This window comes from Drosophila biarmipes, chromosome 3L (genome assembly GCF_025231255.1).
Source record: "Drosophila biarmipes strain raj3 chromosome 3L, RU_DBia_V1.1, whole genome shotgun sequence".
Classification (NCBI taxonomy): domain Eukaryota; kingdom Metazoa; phylum Arthropoda; class Insecta; order Diptera; family Drosophilidae; genus Drosophila; species Drosophila biarmipes.
Window position 1 is genome coordinate 6586757 of NC_066613.1, and position 23410 is coordinate 6610166.

At 40.7% G+C, this 23410-nt stretch overlaps 1 protein-coding gene across 1 annotated transcript; it reads left to right on the plus strand.

The window, feature by feature from the left end:
• The first annotated feature begins 7277 nt into the window (after positions 1–7277).
• On the plus strand, positions 7278–23142 carry LOC108035934 (protein I'm not dead yet). Its single transcript, XM_017111724.3, has 9 exons — positions 7278–7492; positions 19851–19888; positions 20240–20366; positions 20426–20542; positions 20611–20759; positions 20830–21018; positions 21089–21547; positions 21842–22217; positions 22282–23142. Exons 1-9 carry the CDS (start codon positions 7469–7471, stop codon positions 22570–22572), a joined length of 1770 nt encoding a protein of 589 aa, XP_016967213.1. The 5' UTR covers positions 7278–7468; the 3' UTR covers positions 22573–23142.
• Positions 23143–23410: the final 268 nt, after the last annotated feature.

The following is a 23410-nucleotide window of genomic DNA, read 5'->3' on the forward strand; positions in this document are numbered from 1 at the left end:
GGTGGTATCTATAACTCTTAGGGGTTGGTCGTGTCACAGGGACTTCCTTTCTGTTGCTCAGCATGGTCAGTCAGTGAGTCAGTCAGGCTGTCCGGCCTAACAGCGATCTACTTGCCGCAGGAGGGGTGGTTCTAGTTTTATGTTGTTCTTTGTTGTCATTTTGGTGGCATAAAATGGCGTCTGCAAAACTGGAATTATTTTTAAATTCTTTTTTAGATTATTTTATATGGCTATTAAATATGCTGCGGATCAGTTACATTCAAAATATAAATATTTTCAGGAACATTTTAAATGTTTTTTGGTTGAGCTTAGAAGATGTTTTTGTAAAGAGAAATACAAATTTGAATGTCTTAAAGGGAATATGGTAAAAATTACCGCCTTCTAATAATGAAGCAGGATTTTTTATCAAGTTTTACAGATGCCATTTAAAAAATAGTATTTTATAAAATTAAATTTGCTTCTGTAACCAAATGGCATTAATTTTATTAAGTACAATGTTTTAGCACAGACAAGTTTGCATAATTTGCATCTAATAATTTTCATTTTCTATAAAAACTTCTTTAGGTTTTATAATAAAAGTATGTAAGTGCTCATAGAAAAACCATGTAATACTTATATTCGCTTAGTACATCAGCCAATTAATTGTTTTTTAATGGTTTTTAGTATTCCTTCTTTATGTACTACCTTTTAATTGATTTGAAGAAAAAAATGTATCCTTTATTATGTTGTATTGTAATTAAAGTAAGAGTGTAATGTGCATTGCTCAAAAATGTGTGGTGCTGTTTTTTATAAACCGATTGGTACACTTTTTTAGGTGAAGCCTAAGCTTAACTTTAGAGAATATATATTTTGATTCCTTATGCGATTATTCTAGAATTATTGTAAAATGTGGTATACTTTTTGGGGCATCGTTGTAAGATAAACATAAAAAGTTTTTTAGTAAATGTTTCATAAGAAAACGTTATAAATATTTTCCACGATTTAGAGTGTTAGCCAGAGGTCTACCGTTGTAATGCTTAAATTCCAAATTATATTTTTATTATATTTTTTAGTTGTTAGTAGTGTAACATGTAAAAAGTAGCGCGTAATATGCAATGATGTAGTCAAATTAGGGTTTAGTTCTTGTTGTTGGGCACTTATATTTTTTGTGGTAAATAGCTGAATATACTTATGTAAGATTTAAACCATTCAACTTGGTTAGGGTTGCTAGAAAAGGAGCAACAGCCGTCTCCCGCCCGTCCCCCGTCCCCCGTCCCCCGTCCATCCACCCAACCACCCCCTGCCTCGAGTGCTTCTCACTCCCGGCGGCCATCTTTAAAAAGCCGTCTGCAGTCTCTATACGCACACATGCTAAAAATGCCTTAAACTCGAACAAAGAAACCAATTTTAAGTAATGAGATGCATTGATTTGTTTAACAACTTCACGAAGTACTTTTAGTCCAATTGGTTCGGGTTGGCCAAATGTGTGTCCGAAAAAGCTTACCAAAAATAATCACCAATTTGCTAAGAATAAATTTTGATTCTTGGTAAACTTTTATCTCTTTTGTGATGGTTAATTTTGTATTTTTTTTGAGCAACTTTTGAACGTTTGTTTGGAACAAATAAAATGGGACGAATAAGTGCGAGTTCGATTTTCATAAATTTTCCTTTGCTATTATTTTGTCGGCGTTTTTCACTTTTTCTCTCCACGCGGCATCTGCTTTGGTTTTCGGTTCGCCTTCGCTCTCTCTTTTTACACTTTAAAGTTTCAAATGCGCAAAATCCAAAAAATATTCCGCCAGGACCACGTGCTTTTTATACATTTTCTATGTGCTACACGTTGTGTTTAATTTTGACGCGCACTTTTTAAATGTTTCGTTTCCTTCCAATTCGATATTCGTTTTTGTTCATGTCGTAAATCCTTGACTTTTAAATTTAATAAAATTAAATGCGTTTTGATAATAAAATTCGGTTAATTTGTTCAAAATTTTAAGAAACTAGACTTTTTAAACCAGAAAGAACAAGAAATTGTTTTGTAGTTCCAAAATAATGTGAAAAAAACGTTAGAAAATTTAAAAAGCTCTTAGTCATTTTTAGAAGAATTTTCTGATTAAATCAAGACGGTTTTTAAACATGTTGTCCACAAATAGTTTTAAAAACTTAAGATATTTTAATGTATGTTTGTACTTTCCGAAGTAGTGCTGCTCTAGAACTTTTGAAATTTCTTAACCTTTTGTACATGAAATAACAGAATTTTGAAGCTATTTTTTACTCCTCGCAGCGATGCTGCTTATCCGGCCACGCACTTTTCACGACTAATTCCCCGTCCGTCTGCGCCGAAAAGAATTTTTTAAAATTTCCGCAGCGGCTGCTGCGAAAAGTTTGAAGCGATCGCTCTCGCCTCTTTTTTAGAGTTCCACAAAGGGGTGAAACGTACTTTGGCTGCGAAGCGAGGCAGGGCCGGAGGACGAGGTTCATCCCCTTGGCGGGCTGTTTGGGAACCCTTAAAAAACGGGTTGCCTTCGCCTCTCCCTATTGTTTGATTGCGACTGCGATTGTGTGTGCCGGTGTGTGCGAGCCTGCAAATTGTGCAAACAGTCTCGCACTATCATCATCCCGATGGTCATGATCTCCGTTTGCGTCATCATGACGTTGTCCTGGCCCAATAATCCCAGACAGAACTCCGATTTCCGATCCTCTCTTTGTGTCGACCGTTTTTTAGAGTCCTTCGTTTGGCGCGCTTTTGGTTGCCCAGATTTCTGGCTGCCTCCCTGCTCTTACCGCTTCCTTTCAAAGGACATTTGGTCGATCTACGGTCTGCCTTCTCTTTTTGTTCAGTCTCCGCCTGTCTGTCCTATTATCTTTTCAAAACTTCCAAATCATTTGCATTTTGTTATTTAAAACAGCTTGAAAGAAACTGTTGTGCAGCCCAAGGCACTTGGAATAAATTTAAAAAAACCCAGTGATGAAAGATTTAGGAAGTGGCAGATATGAATACCATTTTCATGACTTGCAGAAAAATAAATAAACTTACAAAAACATTTACAAAATATATCGAATTCGACAAACATTTTTGAGGAACACTAAGAAATCTCATCAAGAAGTGAGTTTCTTGTAAAAATTTATCTGCTACTACTGAAGTCTGCAACTAAAAGTTTAGTCGATAAACAAAATATTTTAGTTCTACGAATTTGTTACCTTTTAGAGAGAGCCTTCTTAAGATGTTCTTCTCTGAAAGTTAAATTCCCACCTAGAATTCTGATTAAAAAGTAAACAAAAATTGAATATTAATAAATAACTTTGTTGAACAATTTATATTTAAAATGTATAACCAAAAAATGTGTTTTTAAAGCTTGATCACAAATTTATTCTTAAGCAACATAAAATTAACGTATCGCCTATGAAAGGGATCGCCATTAAAGTATACTCAAAGAAACATCATATTTTTTAGTTGTTGTTAAGGCTATTACTAACTTCAAAACAAGTATCAGTACAACTACGACGGACAAATCGTCTCACTGTCATTATTTTCAACCGCTTTAATTCAGCTAAGTTCCATTCTAAATTCATTTTGACAGCTCAGGAACTAACCCTTTTTTGATACTTTAAGGCATTCGGGGATCAGTCGGACTGAAAATAATCCTCGCTGTTGATGCTGCAACTGATGCAACTCATCCCATTGTGGTCTGCCTCGCGAGGTGAATGAACTGCAAGGAGTTTGGGAAAATGTCAGGGGCCAGGTAAGAAACAGATCTTCCTCCCCTCGGCAAGGCGCCTTGTTACGAGGAAAAAACGAGGATTTTTTACAGGATTTGGTCCCTCTTTGTCAACCTTAAAAAAGGTAAAAAGGATCGCTGGCGACCCTGGCGAATGTGCGCAAGATGCGCACCTAATTTGAGACCGAGGAGAGACAAATGAATTGGGAGCAGAGCAACCCCTAATTTGCATGGCATCCTCAAGATCCTGGGAGAACATATATCATCTGCTCCACGCAGACTGTCACTCAATCAAGCAATTCCTCCATCTCCCCGGGCAGAGTGCACCAAGTTCAGATTTCGTTTTCCCGATCATTGCACAATCACGCTCCTCATCTAGCCTCTTTGCACAGTGAACCCGAACCCAAATAGTCGTCGGCCTTCTATGGATTTTTTGCTTTTTTAATTGCAAACGAGGGGAGGGTAGCGAAACTGTAAAAATGGTTAGGGTTTTTTGGGCAAAAGTAGAAAATATTTGCACGCATATCCCAGCAATTACTTACGGTTTGTGAACACTTCCCCGGGCTCTTTATTCCTTTCCCTAACAGAGGGGGATGAGTAGAATGAGGCCAGATAGAGCTGAAACCCTTTGGGCGCCGCCCTCTCCCAGCCGCTCTGCAACGCCAGAAAGCTAATTTCGGAGTGAGCCCGCAGCAAAGTTTTCCTTATTGATCGCCAACACCTACACTTCGATCGGAGTCGGAGCTCGAGTGGTCTCCCATCAAGTGGCGATCAACTTACAGCGCTTCACAAAGCGCAAAACCCCGAGCAGCTGCGCAGAAATCGTTCTACCCGCTGCTAAAAAATCTGGCTGCGGACAAAGCAAAAACAAAGGCGAGACGGCCTAAAAAGGGGGAAATTCAATGCCGTGAAAAGGGTAGACGGGAGAGGGTTTTGCTTTTCGATCCGGCCTCTGGAGTTCGTTATCCTGGCCCGAAATCGTCGACACAGCCGAGGGCACAAAAAACACAATGCAGCATCGTCGCAATCATCGTCTGACAGCTCGGCGCGCAACTGCAGCGTCGGGAGGATGGTGTGCCATACTGTGTGCTAGCTATAGGGTTGCGATTTGGGGTTACGGGAAGTGCGTCTAAAACCCCTGAAACTGCAATGGGTGTTAACGGTCGCCGCGGCTGCGCTGATCCGGTGCCAGCCTGCTCATCATGATCGCGCTCGTAATGACGGCGATGACTTGGCAGGAGTTGGATCTCGTTCAAATCAAAATAATGAAATTTGCTTCCGCTTTGTTCTCCCTTCCGTGAAATTTAATGCGGCCAGTTAATGAAATTTTCACAATTTGTACCCCCGCTTCCGATGCTAGCTGTTGCGGGGGAGTTGCCGTTGATTACCTATTCAAGGATGCCCTTCGTGTAGTCAAACAGTTAATAAATGTGAAGCCTGATCTTGAAGAAGAATTAATGCTCTATATTAATAAGCAGTTTGCTACCTCAAATATAGATTTATTAAATGAAATTCGAGTGTATCTTGTAACTGCCCAAAGATTTGAAGAAAAAGCCTTAGAAGTTGGCCAGTATTTTGTCAGTACCCAATACCTAGTAATTATTGTAAAGAATGATTCTTGGTAGGCAAATAATTAAATCTTGACATGATATTCCCGATAAAATATAATGTTGTGTAAAAATATATTTATATGTATAAATCATATATTGTTAGTCTGAGATACAATTAATAAATTAGCATTTTGATATTTTCGAAAAAAGCTAAAGAAATAAACTTCTTCCCTCGCCAGACGAATTTATTTATCTTAATTTAATTAAGATGTTAAATGTAAATAAGTTTTAAATTCCTGGAGACCATCCCAACCAACAAAAATCCGATTATAATTTTCCTGATCAGCATTTTCGCCCAGCTAACCCATGTAAATAACGCCATCTATCTGCAATTAGGGGTACCTAACCTACCTCTTTACTTCGTAACCCATGACACGAACCGAGCCCCACGCTCATGTCAAATGGCACGTAAATTACTTTTAGGTACATTTTACATGCGTAAAAAGTCTTGACATATTCGTCCCTGTTTAGAACAAGTTGCTACTTATCCGACATGGTACATCCGTGCTGCCAGACTGCTGAATCTACATCATAGGCGCTTATCCGAGATTGGACAATTATAGATGACATCCGTATAACACTTATAACTATCGAGTTTATTTGAAAGATTCACCTCTAAATTGAAAAGTTTCTACCAAAGTTACCTGTAATTCCTTTATCCTTATATTATTAAAGCGCGGCCTGAAAGTAGACACAGGATCGTAGATCCTCACATGCTTCGTTCGCCAGCAATGTGGATTTAAGCCCGTCCTGCGAGATTTCTATTGATAATGTAATACTCATTGTTCATCCTCTCCCTCTGAGGTGAGGTCGTTGTCTCCAAGCTGCCCTACGTATTCATTTCATTTTGGCAAAAGAGTTATAAAGTTAAGGAAACCGGAGTTCTGCGAATATCATTTCACGAAAAGTGTTTACCCTTAGATCTTATTATACCTTATTCAGAATTTGGACCCAAGTCCAAAACATGAGATTAAGAGTTTCTCCGGATGATTCTCCGCGAATTTTCATCATCTGGCCGCACAAGTGCAAACAAATCGTAAATCAAAACAATCTTAACGCCATTCCCGCACTAGCAACTAGCGCCGTAGGTGACGTCACATTTCGTTTTCCATGAATGGACTTTCATCAGCACTGGGAAGTGGTGAAAACTACTTCACTGCACGCCACACCGGCGGCTTAAGGTCACTGGCAGAGTTGTAAGAGGTAAGGTCATGACTGGTTGCAGGCAACCCCAACAACACGAATGCCCACATTCCCACCAGGTGTACAGTGAAACTTCGAGCTAACAGATTTTTCTATCATAGGTATCTGAACAAGATTGAGACTTAAAAATACTTCCTAAAGTTTTTACATTAAAAAATCAATTATGATCAAATCTTAATCTTCACCAAACGCTTGTGCAAAATTCAAATTCATATGTCCAACTCTCCAAACATTCTATGGCTGTACTTATAAGTAATTATGTTTTCAAACCCTAATAAAATGTACAATGTTTTTCCCATTATAAAGATCATCGGTTTGGATCGTACAATGGTTATAGGAAAATAACTATAAGCACTTACAATTTCCTTTAAGTTTAACATACGTATAGAATTACTTTAATGCTCCTAAAACATGGGGAATTCGAAGTAAATTCAAAATCCTCGTCCCACATAAAACCTCTTAAAAGTATCTAAAAGTAGTAGTAGTAGAATATCTTTCAAATTAATGCTCGTATATAATATTTCAGCACCACCAATCCTCAGTAGTGGACCAAATTCGTCCAACTGATGTTCGACTGCTAAAACGAGGCTCCACTGTGTGCACTCCATTCTCTCTCGACTAGCAACCGCTGGTATTCGCCCGCTCGTCGCCGCCGCGCTCCGCAGTATCTCTCTCGCGGCCCACAGACAACTTATCAGATATTTTCTTTTGTCCAGGGCTTAGCAGAGAGCGAGCGGAGAACGCGAAAGAAAATCGCTTGGCTTTGGTAGCTAGCATTCGCAAATTATTCGTCGAACGCTAAGCAACATATGCATAAAAAGTTGTCTAGCCGACCGATAGGTATACGTTTTTCGTCGCGTTGGTGGAAATTATGAAATAATCGCTTCGCGGGTGTGCCAAAAAAAAAAACAGCGTGACCAATTCTTCAGATACACCCAGTCCATATAGTATAGATCAGCCATGGCGACCGAGACCACGAAAATGGTGAGTTCGATTTCTGTTCATGCTAATTACCCGTGATTAGGGAGTGATTAGTGCTTCCTGCTGGAACTCTGGGAACGTGGCGAGGTTTCCACCACCGGTTAATTGTTTTTCGATGACCTTGAACCTGCCTAATGCCCGGCAAGCCCTAGGACTTTTGCGGCTTTCCGCAGAGATCCGAGAGAAACCCGGTTTGACTTCGAGTTACGCCGCTTGAGTTAGGTAACAGGTGTTATGTAAACAAAATGCCAGTCAAGAGGTACACCTACTTCGGATTCTAGATTCTGAAATAATGGCGAGATCGGTTTTAATGTGTGTTCCTTATAAAGTGAGTCACTTCTGGCTCGCTGTAAATTAAAAATATTTCCACTCCAAAGATATTTCTTGCTTATATGCACTTCCAATCACTCTGCTCTCTTGCTCAGCAGCCGGTTGAGTGCTTAATCTATCAAGTGTCGTCATGCTGTTTACACACCCTCTTAACAACCCATGACCAGTTTTCAGTATTGTGCTGGCCTGGTATCTCTATCTACCTATCTGTTATCTAACCGAAGAAGCGCATTTTGTGCAAAATCTTCGGAAGTGACTCCGATTACCCACCTCCCTTTTCTCTCGTGCCTGGGCCACCAGTGTGTGCGAAATTATTCAGATTCAGCAAAACAATTACCCCGGGTTTCTCAAGGCAGTTAATGGAAAGGCTTAAAAAGCTTTACTTTTACTGCGAGCCCGCCCAAAAACCTTTTTATTGAAGAGCAAACTTAAACACGTGCGATAACGCTAAGTCTGGGATTTCCAGAAGCGCGAGGACTGTAAACAGACTTTATGGGGCCTGGAAATTCAGTCAAATATTTAGACAGAAGCAGGTTGAAGTGTTGAGAGCGGGGATTTTCAAAGATACATTTGGTGCAACAATATCCTAGGTCTGCTAAGATTTCGCCGGAATGGGTAGCTAACATAATAATCGCGAACATGATTGCGCTTTCATTTGTTCTATCTCGCCCGCTGTACCCCTATCTGATATCGTATGCAAACAGAGTTTTATTGACCCAGCGTAAATCAAATTAATGAACCCCTTTTCGGTAATGAATGAACATGGAATAGATATACCGATAAATTGATTATATGGGAGAACAATTGTGTACCAGATGACAGCCCATGTCTTCTGCCAGAGGGTCCAAAGATCCGTTGATATATATTCAGGGTTCAAAATCCAAAACAAGTCAAATGTCTGCATTGGAACTCAGTACATTACGGATATTTTTAGAAACCTCAAGCACTTGCGCCCAGTGGCATTTGTTTACCAACTTTTTGGCTAAAAATCTCCATGCTACCTTGAGGAAAATACTTTTTGTGGGCCCGCCCCCACACGTGACATGGAATGACGCAAGAGGAAAAACAATTGCAGACGCAGATGTGAAAAGTTTATTTCGATACATCCGAAAATAATATATGAATTTGGGCGAACTTTGCGTTGGAATAAATTGGCGTTACCTAATGTGACAAATAAAATGAATTCGATTTCATCTCGGTTCTGAATCGATATTGTTTTTGATATCGTCTTTATTTATTTGACTGTGCTACAAAGTGATTAAATGTGGGTCAACGCAACCTGAGCCTTGATTTTCGGTTTGTTTTGTTTGGGCAGCTGAAAACGAGTTGCAAAAATCTTGAAGCAAAATTTATTGGCCGAAGTTAAACTGGTTTCGCTTCGAACAGGGGGTTTCCTAAGTGAGAGCCCGTCTACAGATCTGTTTAAACTTCAACTTCAACTTGCACGTTTCATGCTTAAATGGTCGAGCAAGTGACCCAATATGGAGAAGTGCTCCCAGCCCTAAAAGTACACAAACTGGATTGGAAACAGCTTTAATTCCTGACTATATTACGACGTTCTTGGTTAGCAAGCAAATGGTAGGGAACTTTAATGGCAGCAGGTAATCAACTAAGCCCTTTGTAAGTTGATTGCAAAGCAAATAAAATTAATGAACAGCTGTTCTTGTATTATGTGGTCGAGAGGACTTTTGTATAACCTAAGTTTTACAACTAACTAAAGTAAAACTATTTGCAGTAAATTTTTAATAATTTCAAAAGAATTTGCCAGGTCAAGCTTAAGTAGATTGGTTACTTTTAAAGAAGAATAAATACGTTTTTTAATCAACTCGATTATGATTAACTATTTCGTTGCATGTCAATATCGCCTTCCGTCTGGGTTCAATTCAATTACACTTCGTGTTGTTCAGTGCAATAAAATGATCTCACTCGAGGCATTCGCTATGGGAAACTACCCACAGATACATATATTGTTTATGGTTCATAGAAATACATGCAAATGGGACATTTTCTTGATCCGTTGTCATCTTTGGCGCTTTTCTTTGATACAATTATCTGCCTCCTGGCGAAATTCAGTAAGTGTAAGCTTACAGGTTCCTTAAAGTTGGATCTATACTGCTGATTCTCTGAATGCTCAATGCATGTACGTATGAACAATGTACACACGTTTCCCAAGTGAGTCGTCCTTGTTCTCAATCGGGTTGTTTTAATCAAATATTTATGGTCATTTTCTAGTCGACTTTGAAATGTGTTCGCATATTGATTTTCACGAAGAGTGGTTTGATTTGCTTTGAGCGTAGGGAGAAAAAAGACATCCAACGTATCATTGCAAGGCTCTTTTGGTTAATCGGGGCTAACAGATATTTTATATTAATACCATATTTTCACATTTAGGATACAAGATAGGTTTATAAATCTTATAGAGCCTCTCTTTTTTATCTGCAACTTTTCTAAAGATCTCAAACTGGTACACCAGATGTTTCTATACAGACATTTCGGGAATGTTCTTCATTCCAGTACATCACACTATGAATGAATGTCTTGGCAACACCTATTCGAATTCAAGTTGGGCTCCTAAAAATAGGAACGATTTCACCACCTACAGTGCTCAGGAATCCCCAAGTATCTTACTTAACAAGTGTGCCCCCTATCTTAACCGGTCACTGGTTTTTATCAGTTTCTAGGAAAACCCCAAAGTGGAGCATGCCAAATGCAGATGATAGAACATTTACACGCGGCATGAACAGGGGGCAGCCTGAAGTCCGTTTAAGCAGTCGATGACAGTTGGCGACCACTTGTCACACTCATATCTCTCGTACTTGATGTAAGCGAAGAGCGGTTTTAGCGGCAAACGAGTTTCCCCTGCGTACTGCGTTGCCTTGTGGAGGCTTTCCAGTGGATTCTGGACCTGTTGCCGACTTTCACCCAGTGCGTGGATGTCCTCCCTATCGAGAAAGTTGCACCTCAATTAGCCAGATTACGTGGGGCGCAAATCATCGGTGCTTTAACTTTGTATAGAAGTTTTCGAGGCAATAAAACTTGGGCCTTGCTAAGTTGAAACAAAATAGGTACAGCCTCTCCTTGCAGTTTATTTTCAAAAACATTTTTAAATTAAATTTAAATAATTATTTTATTTGCCATGTTAAACCATAAACGGAAAAGTTGGAATTCCTTATGGGGGAATTTTCCTTTTCCTGTGGTTCTGAAGGATAAAAGTAAGCACATATTCAAGTGTTTTCATCAGCACTATTTGGTTAATTCTAATTTAGTTTAGGGCTATCTTTAATCGCTGGTACTTCCTGGCCTGCAACAGGTGTGCACCGTTATGTATGTTCAGGTGTCGCCGGGCTAATTAGCGCGCTGCAGCGGTTGTTCAGCCTGGTCTCGATTTTACAGCAGTTCCCGTTCGAACGGTCTAATGCTCGTTGCTTCCATTTCTGTTTTCGCTTTTCCTCTGGTAACTGCTCGCGTCTGTTTTTCTTGGCTTGCACATGGCAACGTGTTTCTCCTCCTCCTCCCCTCCCACCGCTGTTGTCCCTCCACTCTCTTCGCTCTGCTTGTGTGTCTGCTATCACGTCTTGAATGCCTTCGACATATCCCCCTCCTTCATTCCTGTTGCTTCTCGCCTATTGCAGTTTTGTTTTGGGATCCTCTTCGCGTGGCTGCATTCCTCGGTTAGGAGTGGACTCGTGACTAACGCCTGGCGGGGATCGGTTCGGGGACATTAGATATGACAGTTGGGAAGAATTAGATATAAGGAAATCCGCCATTTTCTATATTTGAAGAACAAAACAAGTTTAAAACAACTGATACAGTGTGTAGCCTAAAACTCATACTTCGATTGCTTGTTTCTTGAAGAAGAAATAAAACTGGCATCGGACTATCGTAAACCCGTAAATTAGTTAACCATTTAATATAAACACACCTTCGAGTATCCCCCAAGAAACGTAGATGCTTGAACAGTTATTCACTTAATATTTTTACATTTTACACATTTATCTATTGTTCTTACTAGATAATGACACAAATTATTAACTAGTTCTCCAATTCCAACAATTTAAATTACTCTTAGTTCTTCAATTCTTGTTAGAAAAGGCGAATTAAACTTGCCTGCGCAACAATCTCTAGAATTTGACCTTAATCCTAACTTTCTAGCTTTTAAAACTTCTCTAATCGCAGCGTTCATACGGACGGACGGACATGCCTGGAACGACTAGGTTTGTGTACGAGTAAATAAAACAAGAGTATTTAATGAGTAATAAGAATTGGGTGTTATGAAGTCAATGTCTCCCCGATTCGACCTATAAATCTGCTCTTAAAAGTTCATTAGAAAGTTCGAGTCGGAAAGGTCTCGAGCCGGTCTCAACGCTGCGAAGCCAGCGAATTCCGCGAGAATGTACTGCGTCTTTTTCTCTGAGTGCATTAAAGCCTTTCTTATGCCGACCGGTAGAGTCACGCTGTCATCACTAGCCGCCCAAAAACGCTCGAGTGCCTTCCTCTCCGCTCGCGCTCTCGCGCGCTCCCACACACACTGCTGCGGGGACCCTACACCTACGACGCGGCTCACCAACACGTCGACGGCGGGCGGTCGAGGCGGCAGAGCCATCGCCAAGTAAATTCATTCGCGCATTTCACCGATTCCGAACCGGACGAACCGAACCGGGCGTGTTGGCTCTCCTGCTGCTCTCGAGTCCGAGTCCCGACAAGGACTGCCCAGTTACACCCAGTCACAGGCACTCGCCAGTTTCGAAAAGTAAATAGAGTATTTTTAAGAACTCGAAACCGCACCGTAGTTCCTGAGGAACCCCGAACCGGACTCTTCCGAACACCCGCCATGTGCGTCCTCCTCTCTAAGCGATAAAAATACCGCGTCTTGTGTTTATTTTAGAATTTGGTTAGGAAGTGAACTCGAACTCGTGACGTTTGCATTTTCCCGACCAAGCGAAGAGAAAACCCCGAGAAACCGTTGACCGAGTGCCAGTGTGAAGGTCTAGGCACAAAGAACCGAGGGCAAGAATCTCTGGCGAGTGGGGCTACCTTCAGTACCAACAGCGCCAGCACTCCTCGAAGGCGGTCTCTCCAGAAACGCATTTCTTCCCAGTACTTACTTCGCCGCGTTCTTTGTCCCAGCGGACTTCTGCCCGCCTTCAGTCGTTCCCCTCGGAATCCTCCCCTACCAAAGGCACCTGAAAGGAAGCAGAGTGTACAGTTCTTCCATACCTACCCTAGGAAGGGTGTTTTAGGTTTAAATCATTTATTAATCTTGAAAAGAACCATAAGAAAGTGATTTTACTTGAGGGAATCTGAAAAAAGCTTCTTGGAACCCTAAACTTTTTCCACTTTTATTACAATATTTATTATTGGAACCATTCAATGACAGATGTTTTCGCTATGAAAGTTCCGCCCCGTGTTTCCCCTCTAACTGGCAATACATAGGGCCGATCTTGGTGCACGGGTGCGTTTCCTGTTCTATTTTCGTTGATCTGACTGGTCTTTTTCCACTAGAAGTTTTCCAAAATATTGTTTACAAAGAACCGTGTGTTTATTTGCCTTAAGCGTGCAAATTTTTACTTTGCGTGGTTGAACTGGACGTACTTCTCTTCTCACTTTCGAGAGAGCAATGTTCCATCTTCTCTTGTCAAAATAATTGCTTTCAAGAGCCCTTGCGGACTGAAAGGAATGCATTGTGGCTCAATTTAACAAGAATTATTTTATAACAGACTCGTTTGCGGCTCTTACAAGCTTGCCCATTAAATACGTAAGCATTGGCACTCGAAGTGTATTTACTACTGTATAACTCAAATTCAGAACACCACCAGACAGTCCCATCGTTCAAAAACACTCTCCGAATACGAGTTTTTAATTGCAGTTCATTAACAATCGTTAATTTCGGGTTTTTTCCTTTCGCCTGTACTCATACATAGTATGTCTCTGTAGTGATCATGCTGTTGTATAATGTATCTCGGCTTGCGATCAGATCACTCCTTATCAACGAAGCTACGCGCATCCCACTAATCGATGAAATTTTGGTCATTTGGTCTGGCTAGCACTCAAATTTAAACCTCAGGTGACACTATGTAACAGAATGTCTGTATCAGCGTTGCGTAATATGATTTATTTAATTTTTTAAAAGCTCTGCTTTTGCTTAACAACTCGCTAGCCATTGAACTCAATGGAGAATGAAAATGTAAGCCTTGGCAGCTGTTCTCTGTGAATTTCTGCGAAATGGGCTTTTATTCAGTTGTACTCGCAATCATAGCAGCTGTCATTACATAATAATTAATTTTGATCTCTCTCTATTTATAATTGAAAACTACACAAATCACGGCTGTCTTATCTTCCTGTGCGATTCCAAGGCCTAGAGCACTTGATAAGGAAGTGACCAAATTGGGTGTAAAGCAAGTAATAGAAGTATATTAAATAAATCAGAAAGTCGGAAACCAGTTAGGCACGTTTTAAGAATTCAGTCATAAGGTGAGCAAGACCAAAGCACTGCACCTATTTCAATTTCCACTTATTACAGCATTTCCCCAAATAGACGTTATAAATAGGCGTAATATTTGTTGAAACTTGGAGTGTAAAATACTGAATTAGACTCATTCAAGCAGAACACGTTCTTGGGAACTTCAAGCCCCTTTATATTTAACTCCTTTAACTCCGTTTTGTGTTCTAGCTACCAATATTTAATGTTATTATCTAATCATTACCCAAATGACACACCAACGTCAACCGAGGCGAATTCACACCACACTGCGATGCTTCTACCTATTTATTAATTCACACCTAATCAAATCCCAACTAATATAGCAATGTATCGTGGAAGGGGACGTGGGATAAGAATGTTATCTCAATATAAAACGATATCTGAAAAGAGGTGTTATTTGTGGTCATTGAACGAAAGCAAAAAATATCATTTGCGATTAGCCTGCTTTTGTTATTTACAAGGAGTTTAATTATTTTATTAGCAGAAATGTACATTTTTTACCTATTATTTGCCAAACTTATTATCTACTAAAAGTCGTTTAGAATTCTGTTAGTTATTTACATTTCACAGCTGTTTCTTGGGAGGACAGATGTGTAGTACATTCGTGCCTTTGGGAGAGTTCCATCTCTTAAATAACTGAATGAATAATACCCCCTTAACTAATACTCGGCATGTCTCTGCCCCAAGAACTAATAGACAGTTAAAAATGCTAATACGCTTTTGTTTTGGTTTCACTTTTGTTGACAGTGCCAATGTCAAGTTCAAAGTCCTACGGCCGTGCCGCTGACATACTAATTGTTAGAACAATTATTTTAATAACAGCTCGGTCGACTTGTCAGTCCATATTTGGCCTACCTGCTGTGAATCCAAGATAGTTAATGAATGGAAAACCATGTTCCGATGACCAGGGCTGCGACAATTGATATGCTGAACATTTGCTGGGGAAGTAAGCCACTCGAAGGTGAAAGAGTTGAATGAGTTTCCAGAGATTCATTCGCTGAATTTCAATTATTTATGCTGCGGCGCATCAAACTCGGAAACAGCGCCAGTGAGTCAAGACCCGTCCGCCGGCCCCTTCCTATTGATAATTACAAACTGATGTGACAGTTTCCGCTTGCGTAGAAGCCGACCACAAATTGATTCTGAAAATGCGATAAAAATAACTGAAATGTGCATACAATTAAGGAGGCATTTGTGAGCATATTCCGCTGACCACTTCGGGGCTCCTAGCGATAACCCCGCCGTTGGAGCTCATCCGAAATTCGAGAACACGATTACTTGTTGCCATGTGGCGCTGCGTGTGTGAATGAACCAGAAGGAGAAGTGGACTAGAGACTGCCATTTCCATATCAAATGTATGCGAGTGTCGTAAGGTGATTTGTCTGTTCACTTGAATAATTTTAATGAGTAGTCAGGGCCTGTCTTCAGCAGAGGCATGAGTGCAGTCCTGCAGCAACCTACGTTTAACCAGCCGCTGCAAGTGGTAACTGGCTTTGGTAACCCACATCTGGCAGAGACTCCAGCCAAAAGGTTTAAATTTAGCTTTGTATTTGTACTTTGGATCAACTTAATCGGCCTGCTCAGCTGCGCTCCTCCGATTAGAGTCTAAAGTACCCTTCCACTACTATACTACACTTGAACTAGAAACTGAATTGCCTTATCAATGGTTTGGCGTGGTTTTACTTTTTCTATTATTAATTCCAGAATTGCGTAATAAAGCCAAACAAACTAGTGCGCATTCAGAAGTATATTTTCCAATGAAATCAGTAAATAGACCAGAAGTCCCCAGTTCACAGCAATATAGTTCGATTCTCATACCCCATATCTACCCCACTAGAAGTGCAATTCGCTTTATTTTCCCCGTAGCTTTGTTTATATCTTTATGGCGCCCGAGCAGTCAACTGGATTTCTTTTTTACTGGACTGGTTTTTTCTTATCTACAGGCAAATGTATGGCCAAACTGTAAAAGTGAGAAATTAATGCGAATGTTTTGCCTAACGAAGGAGCAGCAGACGGAAGCCGTTTGAATATTTGCTGCCACTGCATGAATAATTCGCCAAGTGGCCTGCAAATTAGTCACATTTTAGATAAACAAAATATGTTTTCTGTTGTTGTGCTGGTTTCCTGATTTTGCTTTCGTTTGTTTACAAAAGCATTTTTCTTTTTATTTCGTCGGTTAAACCCCTAATCACTAGAGTAATTACCAATAAATATAATTGCTAGACTGGGAAGGCGTTCAAGTGATTCGAGAACAATTCCTTCATTCTTTTTGCGGCTGATCGATCATATAAACCTCTTATTTGCTTTGAACTGGAAGTCACCTGTTACTCATCCGATTATGGTAATTTCGTAACATAAATTCGCCACTTAACTTCCGCATTAAAGCGTTTTTGAAGTGCACTCAAGCAAAACTGTGCTTGGGAATTTGATATATAAGGCTCCTATATGCCCGCTTATTGATACGCTAATTCACGCAAATACGTGAGCGTTTGAGGGTTAATAAACAGTGCTTCTCCCAGCTGGGTACACTTGTCCCTCGGAATGTGCCCCTCTCCGTGACCCATTATTTCAATTAACTTGTAAACACTTTACTCCACTTACCGAAAGCGCCAAGGGGCAACGACAACCACATCTACTGTATCTGTTCTCTAGCATAGTGCAGTTTTCTATCTTTGAATCGGCCGAGTGTGCCCCGAGCGCCGAACAAAAGGCATTTCGAAAATGGTTTGTAAACGGGCCATTAATTTATTTACCGCGAAACAACAACGACAATCGCCGGCAAGACTTCTGTGGTCCGATGATGGTGGTCCCAGGCCAACGCCACTCGATTTTAGTTTTGATTGTCTTGTCAGGCGGTTCAATTATCTTAAGAGAATTCCCTCCCCGCCGAGCGAGAGTGGGCGAGAACTTTTGGGGATCCGTGTGGGAAGTCGCTACTATTATTAGTATATTCCCCGTATCATTGCTGTAAGCCGTCAGAAGTTGAGCTCGAACAGTGCCATTACTTATAATTGCGGCTTATTGGGCTTCGATTAGATCGACAGATGATACCTATTCCGGATTCAATCAGGCATGAACTATTTTTAGAACCCGTCCTCTGCTGAGGCGGTGTGTTTTACACGAGCGCTGATAGATTCGTGGTTCCCCAAGATCTCTGTTTAATCTATTTAGCACTTACAATGTATTGTTCCTGCCTAACCACTCTCCCAGTGAGTTTATCTCTATTAAGACCTACATAATAGTTATCAAACTCTTCTTTGCTCAGCGTATCTGTACATCATTGTCACTCCAGTCAGTCTCTTCGGAGCTGAAAAATTCCACTCCGAAAGATGGGCATGCCTATATTGAGATTGCCGTATAAAGATGTAATAATTTATAGTACCTATATACCTAAGAAGGCGCGTGTATATGTACTCAATTTTATTGATATTCAGGGCACCCGCTGACGTAGATGGGCAATTCTCAATCAGATTGTTTGCCCACTGTGGGCTCACAGATAGGCATATGTATTCTATAGGAATGTTCTACAATATTGGTTCCACTTTATCAGTTTCTATCGCTATGCTGGCGATCTTTCGTCTCAGTCTCGCTATCAGGGGCAGAGCAACAAGTTCTGTAGGTGACAGAATATATATGGTCCTATGGGGGGCGTGGCACCCTCGGAGAGGTTTCTCTATTCAGAGTTCTGAGAGCCCACAATGCTCGTGATAGAATTTAAATAGGAATTCTGTTAATTGCCGTGTGGAAATATATTTCAATTAATGACTGGTTTTTGACTGGCATGTCTTACTGAAAATATACTTGCTAGCGACGTCTCAAGTCTACAAAGTTCGAATGATACGGATCCCACTAAGATAGCCCCAAAGAACTACAGTGACTAGTTCGATCGGAACAATAGAGAATAAAACAGTACGAGTACTAATAGACTATGATGACGGGCCATGTAGATGCCAGGGGCGGTTGCCGATTCAGATACCTCTCGATCTCGTGCCGCGCAGTGTGAAATTGAGTGCCTCCGTTCGTCGCCTATAAACAAAAGCAGGTCTCAAATTACGTCTGACGAAGCACACGAACAGTCCATCAACAACACAAGCACTGTAGACAATATATAAACAAAATAACAACAAACGAAACAACAACTTCGGCGAAAAAATAAATAACAAGCGGAGATAAGCCCAGTAAAATGTCTCACAAAAGGCGGCAACTTGTTAAATAAGCTAATTAATTTAACTTATTTCACATATCTGAGCTGTTAATTCTTAAATTAAATATCAAAAAAGTTGCGAACTGGGAAAAAAACAGATAAGATCTATTTTCGTAGTTATTGTGATAGGTTGCAATAAAATGTAGGATTAAATTGGGCATTTTACGTACGAAATTATGACCAGAGCTGTTAGAAAACGAAATAAATAAGGTGAATTATAAAATACCCATTCTTTATCACCACCATAAATCAATATTTGTTGACAGTTACACTTGAAAGTTTAACAGGGTTCTATGTCCTAAGCTGTGTGCTTAAAGAAGGGCTCAACTGGTCATTATGCGATACATCTTCGGCACGTGAGGCACCATATCTCGCAGGCCATTAAATATAGTTCTTGACGACATTTCACTTTGTGTTGTCAGTCAGTGGCCTCTTTAGAGGTGCGTGCGACACGCCACAGATCCATCCAACCGATCCGTCTCCTGGGTGGCTACCTAGCTGTCCCTGGTGGCTTGCCCTGGGAAAGTTAACGAATTTTATGCTCATATCGTTGACATTGACATTGCTGCTGCGGGCCTCTGCCACACCGATCTATAATTAGTGGGTGCCTGCGTTAGATGTACCTACGAAACCATGGGGACCGACCCAACATTGTGTGGGCCTCGTCAAAAGGGGCGACAAAGTAGGCAATGGGTGTGTGCGGCTCTGTTATTATATTTGTCTGGGCTTAATGGCTTGATTGATTGTTAGTTTTAGCCGATAAGGCCTCACAAGAACCAATGGTTAGGACGCGCCTCCTAGCCCAGAACGTGAGGGCTACTCCACTCACATGTGTTTTACTTTTGTTTGGACAACTTTGCACGGATTACCCAACGACAGGAGAACTGCGGGCCGGGCGATGACGCTCGTGACACAAAATACAGGCCAACTGTCGTCATGAATATGCGCCTACAAAACATCCACCAAGTATATAAAATATTCCACACCATCGGCCGTTCCATTCTATTTTGCTTCCATTATGCTGTAGGCTCTTTTCCTTTTCGCAAAAAGAAATTATATCACGCGCCTGATTTCCATATGCCTCTTTATTTACTTATTTTGTTTTGGGTGCGATGGTGTGCTCGTTTCAAATAATTTTCAATTGGATACGTTTGGGCTGGCACATATATTGATGGATGGCATTTTAATGAAGCGTGAAACGATGACAGTCGGCGGTTGGGTTCGGTTCGGGGTTCACTTTACTTTGGGAACTACATGGCAACAAGTGGTTCGCTTCTTGCAAGGGGCTCGTTCTTCATTACTTAGAACTTTAATTGATTTATTTTTTCTGCTCTACTTGCCTGCAGATCTACACACCACCGCCGCTAGACGTCAAAATGGAAATGTAAGTATCAAGAAACGTGATAGTGGTTGATAGCAGGCATGATGATGAAATGGCTTTTATTTATTATACAAATAAAATTTGGAAAGAAGTGAGACACTTAAACGAAAATAAACAATGTTGTACGCATTTTTGTTTGATCCTTTTGTATTATCTTGGCATTGAATACATGAATGTGTCGCTAATTTATTCAGTTATATCGTATATTTGTCAATGTAATTGGAAATTTGACATGAAAGAAATTAACTAATTACCTAATAGTCACAATTAATACCAAAAAAGCCATATTGTTTTTTAGAACATTTACATTTAATAATTCTTTCTAATTAATTTTTAATTTCATTGTATCCACAGTGAAATTGGAGAACCACCCCAACCACCTGTGAAGTTTTCCAACTTCATCTCCAATCACTGGAAAGGTTTGGTGGTATTTCTGGTGCCCCTGCTATGCCTGCCCATTATGCTTCTGAACGAGGGCCCCGTAAGTTTGATTCTCGCAAAGATCTTAATTTCAAATAACAATATAATCTTGGTTTTCAGGCTTTTCGTTGCATGTACCTGCTCTTGGTAATGGCAGTGTTTTGGGTGACAGAAGCCTTGCCACTGTATGTGACCTCCATGATTCCCATTGTGGCGTTCCCTGTAATGGGTATAATGGTGAGTTCTTATAATAGATAAGTTTTCCTTTATTGTTAACCACTTTCCTTATTTAAACTACCTTCTAGAGCTCCGATCAGACTTGCCGTTTGTACTTCAAAGATACTCTGGTAATGTTCATGGGTGGAATCATGGTCGCCCTGGCTGTAGAATACTGTAACCTGCACAAACGTCTCGCCTTGAGGGTAATCCAGATCGTGGGCTGCAGTCCCCGAAGGTATTTGATATATACTCGTCAAATATGGTCCATTTAAATCTTACTTACTTGCTTTTCATCACCTTTTAAGATTACACTTTGGCCTTATTATGGTTACAATGTTTTTGAGTATGTGGATCTCGAATGCCGCCTGCACAGCCATGATGTGTCCGATTATCCAGGCTGTGTTGGAGGAGCTTCAGGCTCAGGGCGTCTGCAAGATCAACCACGAACCTCAATACCAAATCGTCGGAGGCAACAAGAAGAACAACGAGGACGAGTAAGTTTTTTTGGTTGGGATTTTCTCCCATCTATCTGTACAAATACCTAAATTAATACCCATTTTTTAGGCCGCCATATCCCACCAAGATCACTCTCTGCTACTATCTGGGAATTGCCTACGCCTCCTCGTTGGGCGGCTGCGGAACCATCATCGGAACTGCCACCAACCTGACCTTCAAGGGCATCTACGATGCGCGTTTCAAGAACTCCACCGAGCAAATGGACTTCCCAACATTCATGTTCTACTCTGTGCCCTCTATGCTGGTCTACACCGTGCTGACCTTCGTGTTCCTGCAGTGGCACTTCATGGGCCTGTGGCGTCCCAAGAGCGAGGAGGCTCAGCAAGTGCAGCGGGGCAAGGAGGGCGCTGACGTGGCCAAGAAGGTGATTGACCAGCGCTACAAGGATCTGGGTCCCATGTCCATTCACGAGATCCAAGTGATGATCCTGTTCATCTTCATGGTTATAATGTACTTCACCCGCAAGCCGAATATCTTTTTGGGCTGGGCCGATTTTTTGAATACCAAGTAAGTACACACCTATGTTTTATTTTATTTTATTTTATTTTATACAATTAGTTTTACAATACACTTTTTCTCTGAAGGGACGTTTATTTTATTGCCTAAAAAAGTAGACAAAACTTATTTATTTCTCGCTTACAAATCATTAAATACCGTCCACTTAAAGAGCCCATTGACACTTGAATTTATGTTAAGAAGAATTTGCTATTCCTTGGTTATTTTTTTTATTTGTTCGCATACACTTGGTTATTTTGTTATACAAGTATGAAAAATATTTAATTGCGCCTTCTACTTTTCCAGGGATGTCCGCAACTCAATGCCTACTATTTTTGTCGTGATCATGTGCTTCATCCTGCCGGCCAATTATGCTTTCCTTCGATACTGCACAAAACGCGGCCCAGTGCCCACTGGTCCCACTCCCTCGCTGATCACCTGGAAGTTCATCCAGACCAAGGTTCCATGGGGTCTGGTGTTCCTGTTGGGCGGTGGTTTTGCATTGGCCGAAGGCAGCAAGGAGAGCGGCATGGCCAAGCTGATTGGTACTGCTTTGATTGGTCTGAAGGTGCTGCCCCACGCTGTGCTCCTGCTGGTGGTCATCCTGGTGGCTGTGTTCCTCACCGCATTCAGCTCCAACGTGGCCATTGCCAACATCATTATTCCTGTCCTGGCTGAGATGGTGAGTTCCAAGCACATGAATGCAGCAGTCGGTTTTATTAACACTCTATTAATATCCCTTTCAGTCCCTGGCCATTGAGATTCACCCACTTTACCTGATCCTGCCCGCGGGCTTGGCCTGCAGTATGGCTTTCCACTTGCCGGTGAGCACTCCGCCCAACGCTTTGGTTGCCGGCTATGCCAACATTAGGACCAAGGACATGGCCATTGCTGGAATCGGCCCGACCGTCATTACTATCGTCACCCTGTTTGTTTTCTGCCAAACCTGGGGCCTGCTCGTCTATCCCAACCTCAACACGTTCCCCGAATGGGCGCAGATCTATGCCGCACAGGCGATTGGAAACAAGACGCACTAGATAATAAGTCATTAGTGTAAAGTAACACACAGACCGCCACAGCGATGAAACTTTAGAGAATTTTACAAAAAAAGTGCCTTTGCTGACTGCGAAAAATGTGAAAAAATGTGTAACTGTACTTGCATTTCTGAATTGCGAAAAGTTTTGATACAAAAACATTAACTATTGTGTAGCAAAACGTGTTGAAAAGGTTTATCACAATACCATTGATCTGGGCTTAAGCTCCTGATTCACGAACTCAGCTAAATATTTAAATACAAATTAATGTTACTTAATGTTGCATTTAGCATACAAAGATTTCAAAATTGTGGATAAATTATGTTCTTTGGAAGCGCTCGCTTGCCAATACTTTTATAACTAGACTGAGAGAACTTACATATTCATACACGTTTTGCAATTTGTAAAAATTTAATATGAACAACTTACTCAATACTTGATTGCGAACCGAAATGAGCACACAAATAGCCTTAGTCTACGCTTAAATAATACTGTGTAAATTTTCAAATGATTTATGTTTTATATAGTTTATAAAAAATAAAAAAATAAAAAGCTCAAACGACAATAAGCAAACAGTTTATTTTATTTCAGATCTTATTGCATGCGGATTCAAAAGGCGAGCCGATTAATTTGAGCAAGTGCGATAGAACTTATTTATCGATAAGTTGTCGCGATAAGTTATTGCTCATACAGTTTTACACTCACTGCGAGTTTGAGGGTCACTGGAGACTTGTTGAATGCTCGAATTTGTACAGTCAAGGAAATAAATTTTCCGGATTGCAAAAAAAACCATCACCTAAATTAGTTGCCCCGAAAAAAAAAAACGAAAAACTAAACATCA